The following is a 25,180-nucleotide window of genomic DNA, read 5'->3' on the forward strand; positions in this document are numbered from 1 at the left end:
ATAAAATCTTTACTGGTGAGAGTTGCTGGAATTAGTTGTTCAGAACCTGCTTGATTTTTTGTAATTCTAGAAAACACACTAAACAGTGCTCTCGGATTATTTTTATTATGGGAGATCAGCGAGGCCAGATATGCTGAGCGAGCTTTAGTGAGGGCATTTCTATACTCTATAAGGCTGTCCTTCCAGGCAGAATGGAACACTTCAAGCTTGGTTGATCGCCATTTCCGCTCTAGTTTTCGTAATGTTTGTTTTAAGGTACGGGTCTTATCGTTATACCATGGTGCGAGCTTTTTCTGTCTTATACTTTTATGTTTAAGTGGTGCTACCTTTTCTAAAGTAGATCGACAGGTATTTTCTAGGTAATCAGCTAGTACATCTAGGTCTATTGGGTCAGAAATCAATTCATAAGAAGATGTTAACATACAGTTTATTAAAATAACTGACTATTAAAAGTGTTTTAAGGGAAGAATATGCTTTTAAACAACATTTTATCTGTTTGCCTGTATGTGATTGTATGCTGTTTGCGTGACAAATCTTCAGTGTGTATGTTTCCATTTCATCTCATTAAAAAAAGAACATGAAATCTATGCCTCGTTACACTGCTAACATTAGAAGGCTTAAATAAATTCTTAAATATTATGCTATAAGTGCAAACGTTTTATTCACTTTTTTGTGGCAGTAAAACCATAAGCTTTGGTACCTCCGATACCTTTTTCAGGCTTGTATCTACAGGTGTATTGGCTATGACTCCAGAGGTGGAGGATGAGGACGAAGAAGCTGAAGCAATAGGCCAGAGACCAAAACAAAAAATAAATAAATAAATAAATAAATAAATAAATAAATAAAAGACATCCTTGCAGTAGGTCGAGATCCAAAACACCCTCTTTTCGTGGCGTTTCGAATAATTGTTCTTTTTATAAGCTGGAATCCCTACATTCTTGGAATCAAACACGTGAAGGCTAGTTTAAATCGATTATGTTCCAATCTGTAGGAAATATACATCAGATTCCCTTTCAATGGAGATTTGTATCAGTATTCCTCCTATTTCTGGCCACTGCCGTATAGTGTGCAATTCCGCTCTCTCTCTTCGCCAATCGCATTGGATAAACCAATAAAACATAAGATCAAGCCTTAGTAGGGCATTTAAACATCAGTCTTGCAAGAAATCACATATCTAAACAATATTTAAGTGTCTCTAACAGTGTTGTAATTCTTTGTGTGCAAAACTGCATGTGGAACACAACACACTTCCATTTCGCGACAGATATTTCCCTCAGTCTAAAAGTTAGCTTACCGGTTAGCTTCCTTTTCTCTGAGGGGAAAATTTACCGCCATTGTAGTCCTGACGTGTAGAGTACGGATACCAACACAGGACAAACGTATTCTCATTGAAAACCTTTCAAAACCACTGAATGTGGTAGCAACTGTCTCATTTGACTGTCACAAGCAGGGGAGGTGACCAAGGTTAGGGGGCACCAATAATCTTAGCAGTATTGGCACCTACTTAAACAAAAGCGTTTTTATCTAAAAACATTTTCTTTCAAAGTCAAGCAAGTCTTGGACATTGATCTACACACATTTGACTCCTGAAAAATGTTGATTTGAGTGAGTAAAGTACTTCTATTTATTTACAGTTAGCTAAGATTTCCAATATTGTAATTAAAGTGGCCAGAATTTGGGGTAATTACGCTAATTCAGTTTACTGCCAGCATGTATCGCGAATGTTTGCTCATCCTAATCTTTCAATTAATCAGACGTTATTGTTAATATTAAGCACTGACCTCAACCCACATCGAAACTGCAGAACTTATATTGCTGACAAATGGTGGTGAACCCTAGGGTGACCAGACGTCCTCTTTTCGCCGGACATGTCCTCTTTTCGGGACCTAAAAAATGCGTCCGCCCGGGATTTTACCGCCCACAGTCTTCCCCCGTCCCAATTCTTACAACAAGCCCTAATCCCTTTCTTGAAGTGTGCACTTCGATGACATGATGACGTTGTTTTTGGTGAGCAAAAGGGGCGCGCCGGGATCAAGTGTTCAAGGGGTCGGAGCTCAGAGCAGGATTGGGACACACTTCGCCGCGCATAAGTTCTTGTACTTGCATCACTTTTAAATTGTTAAGGTAATTTAACAGAGTCTCTTCTTCGTATTTGGAAGCGTTTCTGTGTCACACAAGCCTTTAACTTTCTGCTCTATATTTTACAAAACTGAAAGTCGTCACTTCTGTCCCTGTAACGACACAAATACACGGACACACCTGACCGTTACTGACGTTCTGACGAGTTAATCAAGTTACAGCTGCGCAGTTTCCTGTTTAACATTAACTTTAGAAGAAAACAGGCCAACTCATTGAAGCCGGAACAGGGGACTGAAATATAGCTATCACATACAACACGCTTTATCAGCCAGACCTTATAAAATATGAAATATAAGTATTTTTACATAAATGTTTGGATCATTGGGATGCTCGGATCATTTAGATATCAGGTCTATATTAATTCTGGTTGATAAAACGTGGTGCTTGCTTTTAGTATCGTTTAAAAACAGTTAAAAAGTAAACTCGTCAGTTCCTGTCATGATCATGAGTTTTCTGGTGTAAACAAGTCGCTTTAATACAATGCCTCAGTTTTGAAGTTTGGTGTGAACAGAACTGACCAGAACAGAACAAAAATGACAAAAATATTATTTTATTATTTTTGCTTATGGACAAATGTTGAATGGAAAGGAATCTGTCTAAAAAGGCATTTGTTAACGAGTATTTGTTTATGTATTACATTTCAGCAGCATAGTTGCATGGTTATGAATGCATCTGTGCTGCCAACCTGTCCCTGTGTGTCTTCTTTTTTGAAAACTTAAATATGGTGACACTAGTGAACCCATATGCAGCTGCTCCAGAGATTCCCAGTCCGTTAGCTCTCATTAACACTATTATATCAATAATAGAAGACGTGAATAAAAACTGTTAGAACATATTGTATTTACTGGCTGGTCCATGTTTCATATTAGTGCTTTCCTGCCTACACTAGCTGCACACTTAAAGCTCTAGCCTTCTGATCCTTTCAAAGATACCTGGCTTTGTCTCTTCATTTTTTTCTTCCTTCAGAAGGAGAGTGCTGAAGAGCAGCAATGTTAGAGCTGGAGTGATTTGCTATCAGTGCCCTTTTCATCAGGACTATCACAGCTCATTTTGCTCCTCCGAAATTACCCATGCAGAGGACTAATGCATATATTTACATCACTATGGCACCAGGCCCTGAGGAGGCCATGAGCTCTAATAAACGGAACCTCATTAGTCTCAAGGGCTTTTCGTCCCTTTTGTTGGTGGGTGAGATGGCGAGCAAACAAAAGGCTTCGTCGGAGTGAAAGGTCATTCTGTCAAGCCAAGAAATAAGCAGAATGGCAGCATCTCAACCCTTCTCCACAAGGCTGTGCCGGCTTGATGCAGCGGGATAATCTACTGAAGCCCATGTGCTTAAGCCTGACAGTCATGGCACTAGCACTGACAGTGGCACTCTGCATCCAGACAGTTCAGTCTGTGGTCAGTCTATCTCAGCTGAAGTTGCTTTTTCCCCCAAGAGTTAAATTGAGCCATGTTCTGGAGACGAAGTCCCAGTGCAGTGTAGCCTAAAGCTAGCCTTAATCCATGTCTGGGAAAACCCGCTACCCACGAAAGTACCTGTGCATTAGGGCTGATGCAATAGGAAAGGAAATATATTCAAATGTCTGGTATTTTTAAGGACTTGTCAAATGTGCAAACGTTAAGGAGAAAACAACACCAGCACAGTGCAGGAAGTGTTTCGGTCCATTACTCTCTCTGTCTGAAATATTGAAGGTCTATGACAGAACCCAATCTCTGTCTGCACTCCAGGTAACCTCATGGTTTCCACAAATACTGATTATGAACACGTCTAGTCACATTATTTAATTGGAAAATGTTTGTGCACACTAGTGAAGCATTATAATACCCATAAAGAGGTTTTTGCTAGTGCTTCTCTGAAATACCCAGTGTGTGGATTATGATGCACATCCCATCTCCCCTGGAGTGGTATTGGGAGTATGCACATAACCATTCATGGCGAAGTGAAGAAATTTTATTTGTGGCTCTGGAGCACCAAACTATTTCTCATTCAAAATCCAAACTCAGTGCGCGTGAATGACATGACTGCCACCCAGCGGTCACTGTTGACCAATGCAGGGTTTTGTTTTCTTCATGAGTTATCACTGGTTCAGAGTTAAAAGCCACAACAGACAATATCACAGATCTTGTCAGATCCCTTTTTATGTCCTTTACATTTCAACTCTGTCACTTGTAGGGAATCACAGATATAACAGATGCGATGGGAGAACGCTGTGGGGACTGACACAGGGATTTGTACGCCTTTGGTAAATGGCTCTCCATAATGCATTCTCAGTCTCAGCCTGTAGTTGATAGATAAAGCTTTTACCAGAAGACCAGTAGAAAACGTGCTAAGTACAGTTCATGAGAAAATAAACAGAGATTGGATTTTAAAATCCGACCATAATATACCATCATCAGAGGGATGGATTTGATTAAAAGCATTATCTATACATGAGAAGCTTGTTTTCCAATTAAGGGTTTAAATAAGATAGTATATTATTATAGTATTTAATAAGACATTAATACTAGTACTTATTGAACATAAGTAAAGGCTAAGAAATGTAATATTGCACATAATGTTTTGTAATTTAATTGAATGGGTGGAAGAACATTTACTTACAGTAATTCAGGTTTTCGTGTGTAACTAGATATAAAAGATAAAAAAAAAACATTATATGTTCCAGCTGATAAAATACACAATGTTAAACTTAACTTATATGTTTGTTCATTCATTTATTCATTCATGTTCTATAACCATTTCATTTTGTTCAGGGTCATGGTGGGTCCAGAGGCTACACTGCTTCACTGGGCACAAGGCAGGAACACACTCTGGACAGGGTGCCCTGTGATGGACTGTGTGTACCTGCCTTGTGCCCAGTGAACCATTGATGGTAGTGTCACTCATACACTCACACTTATGGACACATTTGCATGGCCAATCCACCTACCAGCTGGCGTTTTTGGACTGTGGGAGGAACATGCAGAGGAAACAAACAACTCCTCACAGACTTTCACACACATGCATGGTATGCACACCCTTAACTTTACACAAACTTTATCCTTTCACATATTAACTCCGGAGAATCTCTAGAGAGAATCTGGAGTATCGGGTCCCAGATGTGCTTGTGCAGGAGAAACTCCAGGGCATACTTTACCTAGAGGTTCTACTAGGGGTTATCGGGGTAAAGTCAGAGTAAAATCTGGGATGAATGTTACTGGTGTTTGCGTTCATGCACGGTTCCACGGATATGAAACAGTTTAGTGAAAGAGTGAGCTAAGATGGCATCAATAAAAGTAGGCTTATGAAAACCTCAACTGGTAGGATTAATGGCAGCATGCTTAACTATGTCTTGAACAATCTAGGCCAACATGTATTGCCTGGAGAACTAATGCTTACCTTGTTGTAGAGACCCCTGGACAAATACCCAATTCATTTTTGACCAATTCTTACTAGTAATCGTGCCACATAGAGTCCTCAGGTGAGAGATCATATCCGACAAAATATATGACAAAAGAAACGTTTTTATTTGGCAACATACTTTGAAGTCTGTTTATCAGGCAAAGGAAAACAATCAATAAAAATTGCAGAGTAGTTCTGAAAGGCAAGGTATAAGGTATAAAACAATAGTAGCAGGGCCTATGTCTAAATCTTGTACTGGGTCTGTGGGTCTGAAATCATCACTGTGATCATTTAATATTCAGGCAGAGCAGTCATTTCTTTATTTTAATATGATACTATGTTGGCACGTGTAGTTCATGGCACATTTCTCTCACTGTGTGATGCCAGATATTCAAAATAATGTCTACAAAAATATTTCAATACAACAGAGGCATCAAGGCAGTCATTTCAGAGCAGTGTTTGAACATAATGAGCCACTATGTTCTCTGAATTGTTTCATTCAACCACTAGGGGGCAGTGTATTTCCCGCTATGCCATGGCAATGGTTTAACATGTTTCAAAATGAACGAATGTTTGTAATCAATTTCAGTTCAATTAAAAACAAAACACCATTCATTTCTACAAATCCCTTTCACTAAGCAAATCAATGTTATCGATGATAACAGCACTTCACTGACGAGTATCTACTTCCACAAAATGTTGGAAGCAGTTAACAAAGAGGAAGCACTTCAATTTTCTAAATTGAAATCAGGCCTTTGACTTGCAGCACCTCAGCAGAAGTGTTTTTTTCTAGTTCTCTGGTATTATTGCTGACTCTACATAATCTACTTCCACTTCATAACTTAGGGATGTTTCAGTGTAAACATCTGAGAAGTGTAAAAGCTGTATGGATTTTCTTTAATCTTAAAAGATGATGAATTGTTCAAGTGTTAAAGATTTCTCATGAATAAACGAAAGCAAGTCATTAATTCAAAACCATAGCAAAAAAAAAAAAAGTTGCAATATCCTATCGAGCGAAATCTAGACCACACTGTGAAATAAAAATAAATTACAAAGTAAGAAAGTGAAAATAAACATTAGTGTTGGGTGCAGGTTGGTCACCTTGGTGTTATCAAGTCTTAAAGTGCTACAGTCTGTGATTGAGTAGCCACGGCGTGGTCAACAACCTTTAAAAAAATTGTTTTTAAAAATCTGGTGGTTGGCATGGGGAATTGCATGAAAGGCATTGGCTGTGATTTCCTGCCAGCACAGTATAAAAACCCTACTAGTTATAGTTTGATTTAAATAAAGAAAAGGCTCTTAATATTGAAGTAGATGTGGATCTGGAGTGGGGGAAAAGTCCATGTGCCATTCAAAGTAAACAGCACCGTTCCTTGAAGCTTTTCTTGTTCTTCTTGTTCTTTCCTTTTCCATTTTTGTCCTTGTTTTCAGACATCTTTTTGGCTCTCACTTCCCTCATGAGGTCAAAAAATACCTTTGGAGGAAGGGTGTATTATTATTAGATTCTTTAGATTAGCTTAGACACACAATGCTGAGTCTAGAAAATGTAGCAACACAAACATTCAGCAACATACCTTATCTACGTTGGCACGTGTCTTGGCTGAAGTTTCTACATATTGTACCCCCCACTCCTCTGCTTTTCCTCTGGCATCATCCACTGACACTTGCCTACGATCTTCCAGATCAGATTTATTTCCCACCAACAGTAGAGGAATCTTATCCTCCTCTGCTTTAACTCGCAGTATCTGCTCTCTGTACATAGACACAAAAAAAAACTCCCCAGAGCGTGCAAGATAACCAACAGCATCTAATCACACACTGTGAATAAACAACCTCTCATATGATGAGTGTGTGCTGTTGTGATGTTGTACAGACCTGAACTCCACTGTGGCTGTGAAAGACTCTTGCTCAGTGATGGAGAACACAAGCAGAAAGCCCTCTCCACTGCGGAAGTAATTGTCTCGGATGGCTGCGTAGTCTTCCTGCCCGGCTGTGTCCAAAATATCGATCTGCACCTCTTCGCCATCCAGCACAACCTTCTTTCTGTAACTGTCTGCTTTTGTAGGCTCATAGTCTTCGACAAACTGCACAACAAAGAACAAATTCACAGTTATGGGAGCAGAAAGGATTATTAAAGGATATGAACAAGGTTGGAACATTTTTACAGAAGAATTATTTTATAATTTCCTCAAATAACTGCTAGAAAATTAATGGTGCACTTTGCAGACAATTACAGGAATGTTTAAAGTGTGGTCTCTAAGTTTTGCCAAACACTCAATGGTACTGTTTCAAAATAAGATTACATTTGTCAATATTAACCAGTAGGAATTTTATATACAATAATAACTTAGAGTTTTGTTTTTTTCCATCACTCTATGCAACATTTGATTCACACTCAGTAATTGAAACTTGAGAAGCTGCACAGAACTAAAGCCGAAAGACTATTTCTGCCACCACATTGGTATTTTATATAATAGAAACACAGATCATTTTAAAGTATTCAGGGTTAGCAAAACCCCACTGCTCACCTCGTCATACATGAACTGAAGGGTGAGGGCAGACTTGCCTACACCACCACTGCCCACCATGATGACCTTGTGCAGGGCCAAGGAGCTCTGGTTCTTGCCCTTGTTGGCTGCCATGTTCAAACACCTCTCTCAGCTTCTCCACACAAATCTCACACGAGCTGCTCCACCTGCAGAGACCACAACACTTAAGTTAGTGGACAGTATGAATCTATAGGTGAAGAATTTATCAGAAGTCTTATGTTTAGTGATTCTCAACAAAAAACAAAACAATTTGTTGTGTGCTGCTGTTACAGATCTTATATTATTATTATGTATAAATATTGATAACCACTTGAAAACATTTTATATTCCATGTTAATATTCATGTCAAATATTGTTTTATATTTTAATAATAAACTGGCATTGATAGAGCACTGGCATCACTTCAGTAAATGTCAGAAGACCATTAGAGTGTGCTTTGGTCCTCAGCCCAGTGGCTGAAAAGAATGTCATAGTGTATTGATGATGACCACAGTTAAAAACTGATGCAGATTAATGTTAACAGACTCTACTCAGTAGCAGTGAGGTTCTGCACAAATACTCTGCTATATTACTATTCTGTGTGTGTCCACTGTATTAATATTTTGACATATTAACAACTAAATGTAACAAAATAACCTATAAAATTATAGCCTGAATGAACTATATGCTTTAACTTTTATGACTAGTGATGTCAATATAGAAATTCAACCCACATTCATTTAGCTTCCAGTGTTCCTTTAGCTTTCCTGAGTGTTTATTTACATTACATTTATGAAGTTACTGTACAACTAAAATGTTTCTGCTACAAACCCAATTTCCCTAGTGACTATAAGCTCTGATTACATTTTCAAAGAATTGAGTTACACATTCCTCTTTTTACACTCTATATACAACCCAGCACTGAGAGTCTGACTCACAGCTGAATTCTGTACTAGAGCTATCACCTCTCATTTGGCCTCTCCCATTACAGTCCAAGACAAAGTGGGTGGGGAGAATAAAAAAAGGGAACTTCTGAATGTCATGTACAAAATACAATACCGCAATCACATGGTGTTTCTACATTGCAATGCTTTGCAATACATTAAAACATTTTGGTGAATTTGATGTTAAGATTATAATGGGCTTGTATGGCAAATTTATTTACAAGGGTAGGATCATGTGCATATCATGTGTTTGAGGAGTCATCTGAAATATATGATATTTGTTAAGTATCCATGAGCACAAAGTATATGTATTTTTTTTCACGCAAACCAATAGAAGTTTTTTACAAACATTGCCAGATATTCAGTTTCTTGCATCATATTCCAACTTAAAAATTCTTTCATTAATTCATTATCTGTAACCACTTAGCCAGTTCAGGGCCGCAGAGGGTCAGGGAATACACCCAGTCCATCACAGGCAACACACAGTTACACATTCAGTCAGTCTCTGTCTCTCTCTCTATGATCCACTTACCAATGTGAGATATTGGATTGTGGGAGGAAAATGGAGCACTTCAAGAAAACCCATGTGGACACAGAGAGAACACACCCAACTTCTAACAGACGGTCACACAGACCGAATCACTTTTTCGAATATAAATTACTTTTACTTTTTTATAACTTATTTACATTTATGCATTTGGCAGATGCTTTTATCCAAAGCGACTTACAAAAGAGGATCTAACATTCAAACTACAGCACAAATTATACAAAATACCTTACATTAAGTGCAATATGCCAGGAAGTAATAAGTGCATTAAAGAAAGACATTCAGTGCAAAAGATACTCTCGGAAAAGCTGGGTTTTCAATGATTTCTTGAATGCAGAGAGGGTTTCTGTTGCTCTGATAGTGCTTGGAAGCTCGTTCCACCAGCGTGGTACCAGAGATGAGAATAGCCTCGACTGACCTGTACGGGGGGTTGGCCTTGTTAGTTGGCGCTCCTTTGAGGAATGGAGAGGGCGGGCACTAACATATGGTTTTAAGAGTTTATTGAGGTAGATGGGAGCAGAACCAGTGAATACTCTGAAGGCCATCATTAGTGATTTAAATTTGATGCGAGCAGCTAAGGGTAGCCAATGCAGCTCAACTAATAGGGGCGTGACATGTGCTCTTTTTGGTTGGTTGAAGACCAGGCGTGCTGCCGCATTCTGGATCATCTGTAGCGGTCTCACAGCACAGGCCGGAAGACCTGTCAGGAGGGCGTTGCAATAGTCTAGATGGAAGATTACTAACGTCTGAACGAGGAGCTGTGTTGTATGTTGAGGTAGGTATGGCCTAATTTTATGAAGATTAACACTACAGCTCAGTAATTTTTCAGTTGAAAAACACTTACTCACTTCTTTTCTTTTTCTACATGCGCAGGGTTGTAAACAGAAGCAGAAAGAAAGAAAAGCTTTTGCCGACACAGGACACTCATTATTTAGTTCATTCATTTTCCATAAGCACTTCATTCTGTCAAGTGTTCGGAGCTTTCCCAGAATCTTCAGATGCTGAACCAATCCATCACAGGAAATGACACTATTTTGTGTGGTTTGGTTTCATATAAACTATTAAATATTATAAAAAGTATCCGAATAAAATAAATATAATCTAATAATAAAAAAAAAAAAAAAACTGCTGCAATAATTTGGAATATTTATGTGCTGTGGGAATTTTATGGACTATTCTCTAAGCAATAATAAAAGTGCACATCCTGCATTTAGAAAGAAATCTAATTACTGAGAGACTTGCTTTTCTTATTTTCCTGTTACTAAAGAGCTTGTGGACCTGTTAAGAAATCAGATTTTCTGAAGTTATCTAATAACTAGTTTGTAAACACACTCACATTCGGTAGAAGGCTCATTCGTGTGTTCTCTGACGGCAAAACCATATCGTTAAGCCTAATTAAAAGAACATTGGGTGAAGGAAGATGGAAGAGTGGTTTCAAGGTTGTGAGGTTCCAGGGACAGATTCACACTGCTGCAAATTGCCCAGGAAGAGAGAGCACATGACCCAATGCTTCCAGCTATTGTTCTTGATAATCCTATAAAGAAGAGCCTGGTGAGGAAGCAGCAACATGAGACATGCAGGAAGACTGCAACAGAATTTGCTGCCTATGGCATTTCTTGTTCAGCTTGCACCCAGACATATATACACCCACACCTGTACACTGTGGCCCACAATAAAGGACCATCCTAAATAGAAATGTGCATAATATTTTTTTCAGTTACATAGATATCATGTTGCCATTGTGATATACCAATAAATAAAAAATGCACTGGTCAACCAGTAGTGTGGAGGGAAGGATGCTGACCTTCAATAAACTTCACTAAATCAACACCTGAAGTACAGTTGCACCCTTATGTTAGTATAACCTGCTGCAAACGTGATGCATAGACAGACACCAGCTTCTGGCCTGGAAACATAGGAATTTTAGCCCATTCCTCATAGACAATGGTCTCCAGTTCATTAATATTAATACAGATTTCAGATTAGGCCATGGTGACACCTATCCCATCATTTTCCATGACTTCTTCTGGAACCACGTCTTGGTGGATCTGCAATACGTTTGGGAACATTGTCCTTTTGGAGGCCCAATGTTGCCAAAGATTCAGCTTCATCACAGAAGGCACAATGTTTTTTAGGATTTCTTTATACTTTATTGAATTAACCTTGGCCTCCAAACGCAGCAGGTTTCCAGTGCTGGAGGAAGCAAGCAGCCCCAGAGCATCACTGAGCCACCACCATACTTCACCGTAGGCAGGGTGTTCTTTTTAGTATTTGCTTCATTTTTCCTCCTCCAGACATACTACTAATCCATAGGTCCAAAGTTCCAATTCATATTCATTGCTCTAAAGAACAGAATCTCATACCTTCTGTGGCTGATGTATATTGTTTTGAGCATATTAGAGCTGATTTTCTTGTGCTTTTGGGTAAGTGGAGGTGTACGTTTTGGAGCGTGTGCATAGAGTGCATTAGTGTTTAGAATTATTCAAGTGTTTTTGACCACCAGCCTTCTCAGGAATCTGGTGGCAGCCACCTTTTTCTGCCACATCCAGGCAGTGTAGCCAGTGTTCTTTTAATCATGAACTTGCAAATTATGCTTCTAACTCTATCTCTAGGCATATGTTTGTATGCTTTTCATAGTTTTGGCAAGGCAATGATCTCTTATCTTTGGACAACTCTCTTGATTTTTGCTATATTTCTAACACTTAAACAAGTTTCACAATCAAAAAATTCTTAGCCAGTTTAGGTATTTGATATATTTTATTTCAAACACACCTGCCACAACTAAAAATGCCTTTGATTCATTGCATCAGGTGTGCTTGAGACACTGGATTTGTAAATGGGTGCTCTCATGAGGGATACAACTCTTATGATAATAAACCCAATTCGCATTATTTTAATAGTTAAGTCTCGCAAGACTGATGCAATTTTGTAAAAAAACTTGCACAACTGGGAAAATCTTAGACACGTACAGCTGCTCCAGAGCAGTTTACCACCTTTATTACATATAAATAAACCCACACCCACACAGAGCTAATATTAAGGACTGGAAATCCCTAATAAGCCATCAGGTAGAAACAGAAGGCCACAACTGAATGAACAATGGCCATTTACTCTTTAATGGCCTGGCAAGTGCACAAAATAGGACATGACTTGTGCGCCGCCTCTGTCGGTGAAGACCCTGGTGAGGGGTAAACGGAGGGCAGTGGGCTGAATTTACGGCAGGCGTGACCTACATATGGTTCTTCATCTGCCTCCCCTACGGCTACAGGCTGCTGAAATATAAATGCTGCTCCCCGCCCTGAGCTACAGGAATTCATTAAGATTCCCAGAGTGCTGGAGGCTGTGCAGCATGCAACCCATGATCTTTCTTTATCTCTTTCATTCTCTCTCTCTCTCACATACATACATATGTGTATGAAGGGGCCAATGAGATGCTGTGCTTCAGTGACAGCAAGCACTCATCATCACAGCCGTCCCTGAACTGTGTAACAGTAAAACTGTGTTCTCTGATGTGATATAGTCTGGATTTTGTGACCCAAAACTTATCGTCCAACATCGGTGCCCGACCTGCTGCTGCTGGGGAGAAGGGGCTAAAACTGGCAGCATCTGCAACAATATCTATAATTATTGTCCTCCTATCACAAGATTATTCAAATGGGGCCAAATTGTGCCATGCAAAACTTCAATTGGCGTGTGTCCACAATCCGCTAGAGCCTAGTTTGGGTGCAGGACCCATATAAATATAAAATACACAGGAAAAAACATGATGAATATCAACACACCATGATTGAAGCTCTCCAGGTTTTTATGGCTACAGGTCTGCAGTGTTTTGACAGATGAGGTCTTCATCAGGTAAAAATATGATTAAGGACAGTATAGCCTAAAACATTGCAAAGGTCAAAAATAAGGGGAGGTTCAACATGTGCAGAAATTAATTTTTATTTGGAATATCAAAATGATTACAAATAAGCATATCAAATCGAAATAACAAAAATGTGTAGATCATTTTTATTACATTCATGAATCTGTCAAATAAAATGCTGATGTTAACAAGTGTAGCTGCTTTAGTTTATCTGTCCTAGTGCCGCCAAAAATACTTTATTATAAATATTCATATAGTTTTTTAAAGTTTTATTTGGCAATTTGAATGCTTACATGTTTGTAGATACATAATTTATAATCAGTGAGTTCAGCTAGGTAAGATGCCTCCATTGTGGACACAGCTTATATAATCTCCACAAAGAAGCATGAAATGAAATTAGTGGCTCTGGATCAGCTGCACATGAGCCTAAAGTCATCCTGCTCAACCAGCATCGACTAGATCGGTACAAAACCACTTTGTGCTGTGGACCAGTGGAAATGTGCTTCCTGAAGCGAAATGTATTTTTGGTATGAGTAAGAACCAGCATCACAAATGTTCTAAAGTTGCTCCCATCAACAACTTTCTACCTTTTTCAGATGAATTTTCAGTGTTGCACTGTAAATTTATTTGCAGGTCTAATCAGAGGAAAAATGTATTTTACATTTTAACTGGCTGTTAACAGAACAGGGTACTGCCATTGGTAATTTGAAAAATTATGACACATTGACCACATGGAAAGACCAATTAAATTCTTGCTGTGGGCCACAATTGGCCAGACACTTAAACAGGCCTGTATTAAGTGTAGAGTAAACTTGAGTAACAAAGCACTGCATTTCCTGATATTTTCATTTTAAATAAGGGCCATTGTTTAACCTTCCTTTTGCTATATTGAGCATGTACTTGAATGAACAGCAAAGCTGACCGTATTGACCTTAGCACCTCTCCTCTAGAGTTTAGAGATAACACAGACACTAGGAACAATCACATTGCACGTCAGGAGCTTCGATAACTGGACAAAAGAAAAAGCAGACAGCAGATCTCTTGACTGTGACTTTCAAGCCAGACCCATGATCAATCAACATAAACAAAGCTTTCTATAACACTATTCAAAACTCATATCAAAGAAAAGATTTTGAAAATCTGATTTTTAATACTTGGGAAGAAGAGTCTGGAACACTGCACTACTTCCATACAGTTATTTAAAAACGAAGCACAACTAAAGAAATCAAGACTACAACACAAGTAATTAGGCTCCACTGAAATTTCTGGCTAAAAAACAATCACAAACATTTCTTCGTTGTCTAAAACCTCCAAAGTTTCTGGCCTTGAGCAGAGAGAGAAGGCCTAGGGACAGGGACACTGTTTTTTACCCATTTACACACACTGGGGATTTGTAAACACATTAGACTGGTTTCAAGCACGCAAACAAACTGGAGTGCTAGTAAATTATAATTTTTAATTTAATCATGAACATGGCCTTTAAATGAGCAATCTACTCAGTCATAAAATGTCCAGGGTGTGTGAGAGCACATTAAGCAAAAAAGCTAAGGTGAAGTACTGGTGAAAACACAATAGTTTTCCCATAAGCATGAAGTCAACAAGCGCAGCGAGATCATTTTAGGTCAGGTAAAATCTAACAAGCCTCAGTGTCCATCTAAATATCTCCATTGACCAGACGCAGAGGAAATGAGAGGAGGCAGCTTAAAAGTGGCAATACTGGCTAATTTTCTCCTGAACAGGCAAGCATTTAACTTAGAAAAGATTTATAGAAGTGCATAGCATAACTGCCGATTTAAGGTGGAAAGGAGTGTTTAAGAAAGACGTTGGCGAATAATAATTAAACTCCTAAACTGACCAATTTAAGGTGGAATTTGAATATGAAAATTGTGAATTAGAAGCAAACATCTGCCTCCTAAAATGACATTTATGATTGAAGGGAAAATTTAATAGTACCAGCCTTGTTCAGTTTATCTCAAACTGGCAACCTGGTCAAGCTCTGCATCTGGGAAGGAGCGGGAGGAGGCAGACAGATCTCTCCACTTTTAATCTGTATTGTAGTTCCCATTTTAAACACCCGGTGTGAGTGAGTATTACAGATTGTTCCTTTAATATTTTCCCTGGACAAGTCGGTATAGATGAAACAGCTGGGGAATCAAAAGGGAAATTAATGGCCATTTGGAAACCATTGTGTACGCCAAGTTTCATGACAAGGTAAAACTGCCACGAACTTCTACATTACAGATATGACACACCATTTAAAAATACATCTTATTCAATATGCAGCTAAATATCAGAAGCCGAAAAATTCCATCCTAGTACATTTGTGCCATAAATAAGTGTTTTTTTTTTGTTTTGTTTTGTTTTTTATACACAATAGGCACAAGACGTGGAGTATAAGACATTGCTTTAATTAAACAAATAGATAAAACATGATTTCATTGGGAACACTGCTGCTGAGGTAATGAATTTTCTGAGCACATATTTACAATCTAATTTAATTTAATACAGTACATTTATTGTCAGCTCGGGATAAATAAGTCAAATCTGTCAAAGTTGTCAACTCCAACAACTGCTAATATTACATCAGATTATTTAAACATAGTTCTCTGAGGCTCCAGATCATGGTAAACATGCGCTGACCTGCCAAGAAGGCAATCTGGTTTGGGAAAGTGAAGAGCAGCAAAAATAAGGAAGTACTGTATAGTTAGCCTGCCAGACACAGTTTTTTTTTTAAAACACGCAAATTAGAAGGCTGAAAATTGGCTCATCTCCAAGTTTGGGGACTAATCAGATCATAGATAAGTTATCCCATTAATAAGATCAATGTGAATTTTACAATTTTTCAATTTTAGAATATTACAGTGATGTACTTGACTGAGAAGAGTGGAGATGAGGTGAATGTTATACAATAAAAGGCAGTCTGTGATCATCTGAGGATCAATCTGGGGATTCCACAAAATGTTTTTTATACCAATACAATAACCCAGGACATTAAAATATATTGAACAGGGAACAGGTGCCGTCCCATGCCTAAAGCACGCTGAGCATTTTCCACTGTGGCAATGCGTCTGACAGAAAATCTCCTGCTGTGTACTGCATATGTGAAAGCACTATTCTGGGTCTGTTCTGATATTGTGGAGTTTATCTGGAATTTCTCCACAGTTCACGTGTGAAAGGGGCTTAAAACTAGTACTAGCACTCTGCCAAGTATAGTTTAGAAACAAAACATTTTTGGACCAAATTTACAACAAACAATCCTCCAATGTTCCTTTAATTTGTCCGATAACGAGTCAATCAATCACACAACAATTGTGTTGAAAGATATGTTAGACTGACACATCCAACAGAGTAAAAATGAGTGCCTAAATTACATAGTGAAGTTTTTCGCAGTGCTGAGCCCAGAGTAGAAAGGACAGACAGAAAATCTGTTCTCACTATTACAGGTCAAGGAAACATCCCAATGTTTCTGAAGCTGCAATTTTAAAGTAAAAATATTTTGTAGTGTTCCATTAAGATCTGATTTCAAATTGGTCAGTCATCGTAAAAAACAATCAGCAATCAATATCATATCTCACAAACACTGGCCACAAAAAACATATATATATTATAAATGTATATAAGCTTTAACACAGTGAGGAGGAAAACCTGAGGAAACCAGATGATTTGCTCCTCATTCAGCTGGCTTGTGTGGAACTTCCTGACCAGATTGATGGGAAAACCAAGAGCAGGACTGGGCCAAGGCCCACCAACATCAACATCCTCTCCCCAGTTCTCATAATGGGGCTAAATTTCCTTTGACTGAAGTCACATCCCCTGGGGTTAGCAGAGAAAAAAGTGGGGAATTGCACAATCTAGTCATCTTCAGCTCTTTGTTTCTCCTTTACAGCTATCACTAAGATCAATATGAAGGGCAGATTAATTACTTGTGGATGACCACGTTCCAACCAGCAACTACTGACCATTTCAGCTGACATGCTGTGGTCAAATAGTGGTGGAAATATCTGTCAGGCCAGAAAGCAAACAGGTCACCATCATCCTGTTTTCCATAGCATGCCCAATCCCTGGTTTAGGAAAGAAACCTAAATATTACTCTAATTCATACATTAACTATGGATAAAACAGTGTCTTCAGTCTGTGCAGGAACAAATAGCAGCTCTGTTCTTTCAGGTGAAGGCTCTTGCAGTGACAATCTTTGCTGAATACTAACCACCTCGGGGAAGACACAGAGCCCTCATTGAAAGATTTAAAGCAGCACAGCACTGAATTAGAATCCTATGGCCTTCTTTTACACAAACTATTCAACAGAAGAGAAAGTGTTTCACACATTGTGTAAGCATATTTGCCACAGAGCCTTAAACTCCATCTAAATTCTGGTCTTCTCCATACAGCATAGTGAGATCAAGCAACTGCAAATCTGGGTTCTGACAATTATAATAAAATGAAATACCTACTCTGTCAGAAAGTATACATCCATCTGAATTCAATTCAACATCTAGTTGGAACATTCTCTTGGAAGAGAAACATACATATCTCCTCAGAACACCAGAACGAAATAAGCTTTGGTAGACTGTTAAAATATGCAGAATAAGCCATCTTACACAATCCTGAAGTGCAAATCTATATAGAAAACATGGACAGACTGCAGATTATGCAACATCTTACTCATACCAGTGGGACAGATACTTTTCACTGGGTAAAAGCCAGTTGTTGTAAACGTAGAATCATTCTGAATTCTTCAGACCAAAATTACATTTCTTCAGAGACTTGCATCCCCATCTAATTATGAGTTAAAAGTATTTGGAAGAGTTACATTAATAAATTAATGTTGGTTATGTAAGAAATACATACATATGACTGTAGGCATGTAGCTTAGTGTAAAAATATAAATATCAGTACACATGGAGGAAAATCTGGTATGTTATTCAAATATAGTGGAGAGAACACAGTGAATTTCTTTAATGAGCTACTCCAGGAAAATGGTACAATGCTGGATGCTAATTATGTCTTTGTAAAATAACAAAACATTTAATTAACTGACAGAATCATTCACATTTAGCACGCTGAAGATGATCCACAAGGGGCCACTATCATTACTTTTACAATCACAGGACTGCTTGGACCCTTGTTTATGCGAGTAGATGAGGTTAAACCATGTAAACCAGACAAAACAAGCACAGAGAAACATGAAATCGTAGCAACAAAGTCAAAAATGAACAGAGAAAACACTTCCCTTCGCTCCCTTGCACTTGTGTTTGGGTGTACAGTGATACATTTAAAGAAATCGGGTGCTCAAAGTGGTCTTTTTTCATGTCCAAAACCTTTAATTACAAAGCCAAGGAACCATCTTAACTTATATAGGGGGAACTTAGGGGATGTCCCATTAAATAAACTTCAGGTATTTATCATATCAATCACACCCAATTTTTTTGCTGGTTAAATGCAAACATAACCCAGTGCATATAGCTCCCTGTGAAAGTAAAGAATGAGAAATCAGCAGGTGCCATAAGAGGCTATGAATGGAAACACTGTCCACTTTACCTCAGAATATTCAAACCGCACTGTTCATTAAGCAGAACACCTCTCGAATTAATCGCCATACCTTTAATCACAGTCAACAGCACAAATAATTCATTACACTCTCACAGATGCACTATATAAAGATAGTAAAGCAGAACAATTTGCATCGACTTATCATTACTTTAATTTTTTTTAAAAATTTTGAAACTCCCGGTACTTTTAATGAATCAGCTATGCAAATTTCTCCAGTACTCAAATGTGATATTTTGACCTCTGAAGAGAGGATTTGCATGTTAGGACATGTAACACTACAACACCTCCCCAACAAGGAGAGGAAGTATGTGATAACTGAAGTGAGGCTGGTCATACTGGACCAAAGAGAGTAGTGGCAGCCCTCTTACCATTTTCTACTTCCCTGTCTGTCAGCAGACCATAAAGCCACAACTCATCTAACCTAAACCAGACCTATCTGGAAGAGCTCCTTAAGTGACGTTTGCTTAAATATATTTATTCCTTTAGAGACTACACAGACCCTCAAACTTCACTAGCCAACATACAGTATACACCACTGAAAGATTAAGTGCCATTTACGGTTGGCAAGAAAAGTGGGTATTATGGCAAAAATACATCATCAAAATAGTTTTGACATTTTTACAACACTTAATATAGTGGGGTAAGAAAGTCTGGAGATGCAAAGCACAATATCTGAAAAGTTTATATGACTTTCAGAATTTTAGTATTTGATATGTCCTGTTTTTGCTTTAGTAATAGATAGCGTGTACTTGACATGCACAAGTTTGTGCAAAAGCCTCTGATCAATCTAACAAATGCCCCTGAAAGTTGACTGGTCAGTGGTGTCAATGGAAGGGATAAGACTAAAAATATCCAACAAATATTTACCAAGGCCTTAATGAAGATGTTCTTTATTTTCAACAAAATACTTTTTTCAAAAATTTAGAGGATGTTTCCTCACCGTTTGCTAGTTCTACATTCTGTTTGTACATTGCAAAAAAGGTCCAGTACTCGAAATAACTAATTTAGAACTCTGAATGTTGAAAAGCGTGAAGAGAGATGAGGATGCTGGGAAACATTGACTTATTTTTGCTGTTATAAATTACTTGGAATTGACTTGGAATTGAGCGCCACTTTGGAGTGAATCAATAGAGAAAGAAAATGCATCAGATCAAGACATTGTTTCTTTAGCCATTTATTGACACCGGGGCTTTGTAAAAACTTTAGACGAGTTTCAAGCACACAAACAGACCTGAGAGCTAGCAAATTGTGAGGAAATATCTTCAGATATTTTATTAAAATGGTGAACATCTCCTATATACCTAGATAGAAAAATTGTGAAATTCTGAATATCTGTTATTCGTTTTACCTTGTAATAGCTTTTCTTTGCTTTAAATTATCAAAAATTCTGAAACTTCTATCATTTATTTCCAAGTAAGATGACAAAAGCCTTGATTTTCAAACGTGTTCTAAAACTCATGGACTTCTCCTGTTTCATCTCAAATTTTTTTTTCCTGAAAAGTGATGGAAGTAATACAAATAGTGTGAACCTATTAAAACAGCACAATGTTTTTTAAAAGATACATGACACATACTCTGAGTACTGACAACTACATGATCCTTAGAAAAGTACAGTGATCCAATTTACATTGATATCGATTATACTTGCTTTTCCCAAACTAGAGTCACTTATCTGAGCTAAGAGCATCATTAACTAATGTGTAGCAAGCAACAGTGTCCATTTCAATGATGAAAAAAGGAATGGCCCAATAAGGAACATCATTCCAGTGCTTCTAACTGATTGAACAATAGCTAAGATCTTATCCTATGCAAAAACAATATACTAGGTTTTTACAACTACACAGAAGCAGTCACATTATGAGTTTTTCTTGTGGATAACAATCATAATATTTACATTCTTAAAATAAAAGAACTGTAAGAGACTTTAAAATGTTTAGGAATATGCATCAGTTTTTTTCTTTTGAAATCAAATCAAGGGTATTAATGGGGAGTTTGCCCTGTTTTGGATGCAATAACATGTTCTTACCCTTCTGGGAAGTCTTTGCATAGATTTTGGAAAATTGTTGATTTAAAAATGACTTAACTGCATTCAACCACAAGAGCATTAGAGATGTCCTGTATTACACCATTCTATATTTTCAGCATTAGCTTAGGAATCTTTTGTAATCTATGAACGTATCATGTAATGTCAATTCCTGACCTTACTGATGCTCATGTACTCTAACAAATCCTCACAGAAATATTAAGTCTAGTATGAGCTTTTCAGAAACACAGAATTTTTACTGTAACAAAAGAGGCTTAAACTGTTGATTAGCTAATACAATATCAGAAGAAACATTGGAAGGGCATGTGTCCAAAGACTTCTAGAGTGTATATGGCTGCACTGGAAAGCCAATTTCAACAGGTCTGCTTGTTTTCAGGTTAAACACCTACTAAAAGGCCACCTAGAATGTAAATAAAAGACAGGCCACGCTAAACTAACAAGCCATTGTCTGCATGAGGTAAGAAAAGTTATTACAGCACCTCAATGTAAAACATATTTACAGCTTTCAAGGTGATAGAGTACTAGGACTAAAAAAAACAATCAGAGAAACCTATGAACAGTATGGTTTAGGGCAGATAAATAGCAGAAACATGCCATGTACAACAAACACACATTTTTGTCATATCAAGTGATAGGTAAATCTTGAAAGAAACCATTTGATCCATGATCCAGCCTATAATTGATCATCTGATGTACAAATGTTGCAGGTCACATCACTTCCCAGCTGTCTCTTGAGCATTCATTCACCTTTCCATTACTTTCTCAGTTACGGCAAGTTTCTGTTGGTCTGCTTTAGTGAAGGACCCTGTCTCACTTCCATACAGTAGTGTTGGCGGTATTGAAAAGTGGGCTTGAAGTGTTAAACTTTTTCCATGTAACATCATAACTTTTCCATGTTGCTCTTCATTGACGAGCTCATGGCTGTTGGTATGCTCCATGATGAAACGTTTGATATGGTATTCATAATAATAATAATTTACATCAGACTACCTGAAATGACCTTTTATAACTTGATATTTTGTTTGTGAAAAAAAATTAATGACATTCAACTCTAGGGGCATTTGTATGATGTCAGTCAATACAGAATGCACACTGAACCAACACAGACATTTGGTTCTGCTTATCTATGTAAGAAAACCTATTTAAGCAGCATATGCAGTAGATGTCACAGAGCTATATCTCAGGAGATATGATCCAATTAACAACGGCCTCTCCCTGAGGCACAGGAATGCTCATTTCTAATATACCATTTGTCACTTTAGGCAGTTCTAGTACATAGCTTTAAAAGAAGTAGTAGAAGAAAATTAATTTACTGCTACTCCCACTCCCATTGCTGATAAGCAGATATATGAAATGCACTAACGAATTTTATATGGGCAATGCTAATGGAAAAAATGTTAGGTCTACGACAAAAACAGAGCCAGACTATAATCAATTTTAAGAGACAGTGCAGTCTGCTATATGTTACTAAAGAAGAAAAGGCGAGGAAAATGTAAGATAAGATCTGATAAGAATGAGATCTGTTCACACAAGTGAACATGTACATTCTGTGAAAATTGTATAAGAAATTGTGGTGACAAACAATATAGCTATAGGAGTATACAGGCCAATCTGTGTGTCTTAACACTGTGGGATAAATGGAAAAATTGACACTAAATAACCTGTCTCAAAAAAACCTAAAATGTTAATGTTCAACAGATTTCTGACATTTTATTATGAGGCCCACATTATATGGGTTTATTGTTGATTTACCATCATTTTCCAACCTCTTTGTTTATCCCATTAAATACAACTTAATGGGAAATACACATTTAAAGGTAAAACATAATACATTCTCTAATTGGCTGGTCTTTGTATTGTGCAATATTTAAAAAACCTGCTGCTTTTTTACACAGTGCCAATGGTGAATGGAGAAAAGCCATTCAAATGGACTGTCAGCAGAACTTATAAAATCTCTTGCACAAATTGTTAACTAGCCTACCAACTATGAAAACTGTGAGCCTTGAGAAAATGTTGCAGCTGGCCTTTTCCTGTGTCCAGAATTTACAATACAATTTCACATGTCGGGTTTACGTGACAGACTGTGCCAGAGTTTTCAGGTGGCAAAGTGGACACCGCACCCATACTTCACAACTAACAGGACAATTGCTGGAGTGGACCCATTCCTTATAACTTCGGCATGAACTGACGTGGGCTGGACAGCTGCAGGTAGAATTGGTGTATTTAAGTAAATAAGCTTTTTTGTGACATCACAAAAACAATGAATGCAAAATGGTCAGTTACCCTGTATGGACAGCATAACAATGAGCATAAAGCTTGAACCTCTTATTTCACGAAACGTGAAAAATGTTTGATTTTGGTCCTTTTAAACCAAACCAGCAGTCTGTTTGACAATTTCGAAACTGGAAAAGTACCTTTGTGCTACATTCAGCATGCTCCTTCACTTCGAGAACACGAAAGAAAGAAAAAAAATACAGGAAACGAGCTAAACTACCCTTCAATCAAACCGCTATCGGTTCTTTCAGGCGTTATCTCCTGGAAATGAAGGCGCTAAGGTTAACGAACGCCAAGCTCATAAACCCCAGGACACGCCGGGTTTACATTGTGACCGTCATCGCCTCAGCCGGCGGTCGGTGAACCCTTGAAGGCACAGCCCTTTCTCCTCACCATTCACAGCATTTACAGCTCCGACGAACCTGGTTCAGCTTACTAGCTACCACCTTACACACACCTTCTTTCGGAAAGGCAGTTTTGCCGTTTCTCATTCAGAAGGACAGACTTGTCAGCAGTTCTCTTTCTCAGTATGTTACAGTCGCTTCCTTTGGCAGCTGATACGGCCGAAATAAACAAGCACAGTCCGTGCTGAACAGACGTGTAGAGGTGAAATCCTTACCGCTCAGACTCTCTGTCCTCTCCGCTTTGTTGGTGTTATCTGTGTAAAGGCATTAATCGTGTGTTTGTTCTTCTGCTGAAGTAAAGGCTGCAGCTCAGTCTGACCCCACCCTCAGTCCAACACACGCACACACCAGGATGTGACGTCACCGGCCGACTCCATGGCTACATGTTTAAGCAGTTGTAGTTTCCAGCAAGACTTCTACACAGTCAAACTCCTTACAAAGTCTCTGACTCAGTCCACTCATTTTCAGGTTTTCCCCCAGAGTCATATCATCACCAAATTATAGTTTTTAATCAGCTGTAATGATGAAGTCTTTTAAAACCATTTAATTAGCTTTAAACACCCACATTGTTGTACCATGTAAACAGGTATACTTTAGTACCAGTAGACAATAACTGGTTGTGCGTTTATATTTTTTATAAGACATTCTTAATTAGAATGGCCCTTTTAATGGGAATTTTTAAAAAACTGATATTTGGAAATTCTTGCATTTAAAAATTTATACTCATGTCCTTGGGAAATCCCCTCTCTTATGGTGGTTTGGTTGGGCTTATGTGGGAAGTTTTGATACTACCAGGAAGTTGAAGCTGGCCCTTACAAAAAATCATCTTCTATTACCATGTTGTTTGATGGTATCTGATAGTATTATCATGGCACTTTCAAATTATACCATGTTACAATTACACATAAACCACATGTTTATGGGCTTTTTACACATTACTTACTGAATTGTACCATTTGTTTTCAGATGTGGATATTATGGTGTAGTGTTCCATATTACATTATGTTACTTCCTTTTTTAAGGGGGGCTGGGTGGGTGGAGGAGGTAAATAAAACTAATTATATATATATATATATATATTCATTCATTCATTCATTCACTTATCCAGTTCAGGGTCACAGTGGGTCTGGAGCCTACCTGGAATCACAAAAATAAATAAATAAATAAATAAATAAATAAAACCTTCACAAAAACAATATCATCGGGTGCCTGATATTAGTTCATGGCTTCATCCTCAAGCCCTGGCAGTTTCCAAAAACAACAGATCAGCCAGAATCTGCAACTCCCACCCCATGTCATAACTAAAATGGGAGGTGCCAATACCAGTCCTGCTAAAGGAAGCCAGTGACAATGACTAATAAGTAATAAGGGTTTGTTGAACCTGCACATTGCAGCACATGTTTTCATAGGCTATGTATCAACAACTGCCACACTGACAACTGACAACTGCAATACAACTTATTGTTTTCTGCCAGGCTGTTCCAGAAGGAGCAGTAGGCTTTACTT

The 25,180-nt window shown here is 38.0% G+C and overlaps 1 protein-coding gene across 1 annotated transcript; it reads right to left on the bottom strand.

Annotated features, from left to right (window-relative positions):
* Positions 1-5,616: 5,616 nt before the first annotated feature.
* Positions 5,617-24,027, bottom strand: ralba (v-ral simian leukemia viral oncogene homolog Ba (ras related)). Its single transcript, XM_066686482.1, has 5 exons — positions 23,890-24,027; positions 8,050-8,216; positions 7,397-7,605; positions 7,096-7,273; positions 5,617-6,995 (listed from the first exon to the last, which is right to left on the bottom strand). The coding sequence occupies exons 2-5, from the start codon at positions 8,161-8,163 to the stop codon at positions 6,873-6,875; spliced, it is 624 nt and encodes a 207-aa protein (XP_066542579.1). The 5' UTR covers positions 8,164-8,216; positions 23,890-24,027; the 3' UTR covers positions 5,617-6,872.
* Between the last annotated feature and the right edge of the window lie 1,153 nt (positions 24,028-25,180).

The sequence above is a fragment of the Hoplias malabaricus genome, chromosome 12 (genome assembly GCF_029633855.1).
Source record: "Hoplias malabaricus isolate fHopMal1 chromosome 12, fHopMal1.hap1, whole genome shotgun sequence".
NCBI lineage: Eukaryota > Metazoa > Chordata > Actinopteri > Characiformes > Erythrinidae > Hoplias > Hoplias malabaricus.

Bases quoted from the DNA above. Each gene is read 5' to 3' on its own strand.
- ralba (XM_066686482.1), bottom strand. From the start codon at position 8,163: ATGGCAGCCAACAAGGGCAAGAACCAGAGCTCCTTGGCCCTGCACAAG. The intron at 7,274-7,396 runs GTCTGTACAACA...GTCTATGTACAG, and splicing joins ACAGCCACAGTGGAGTTCAG to AGAGCAGATACTGCGAGTTA. The intron at 6,996-7,095 runs GTATGTTGCTGA...CTTCCTCCAAAG, and splicing joins CACGTGCCAACGTAGATAAG to GTATTTTTTGACCTCATGAG.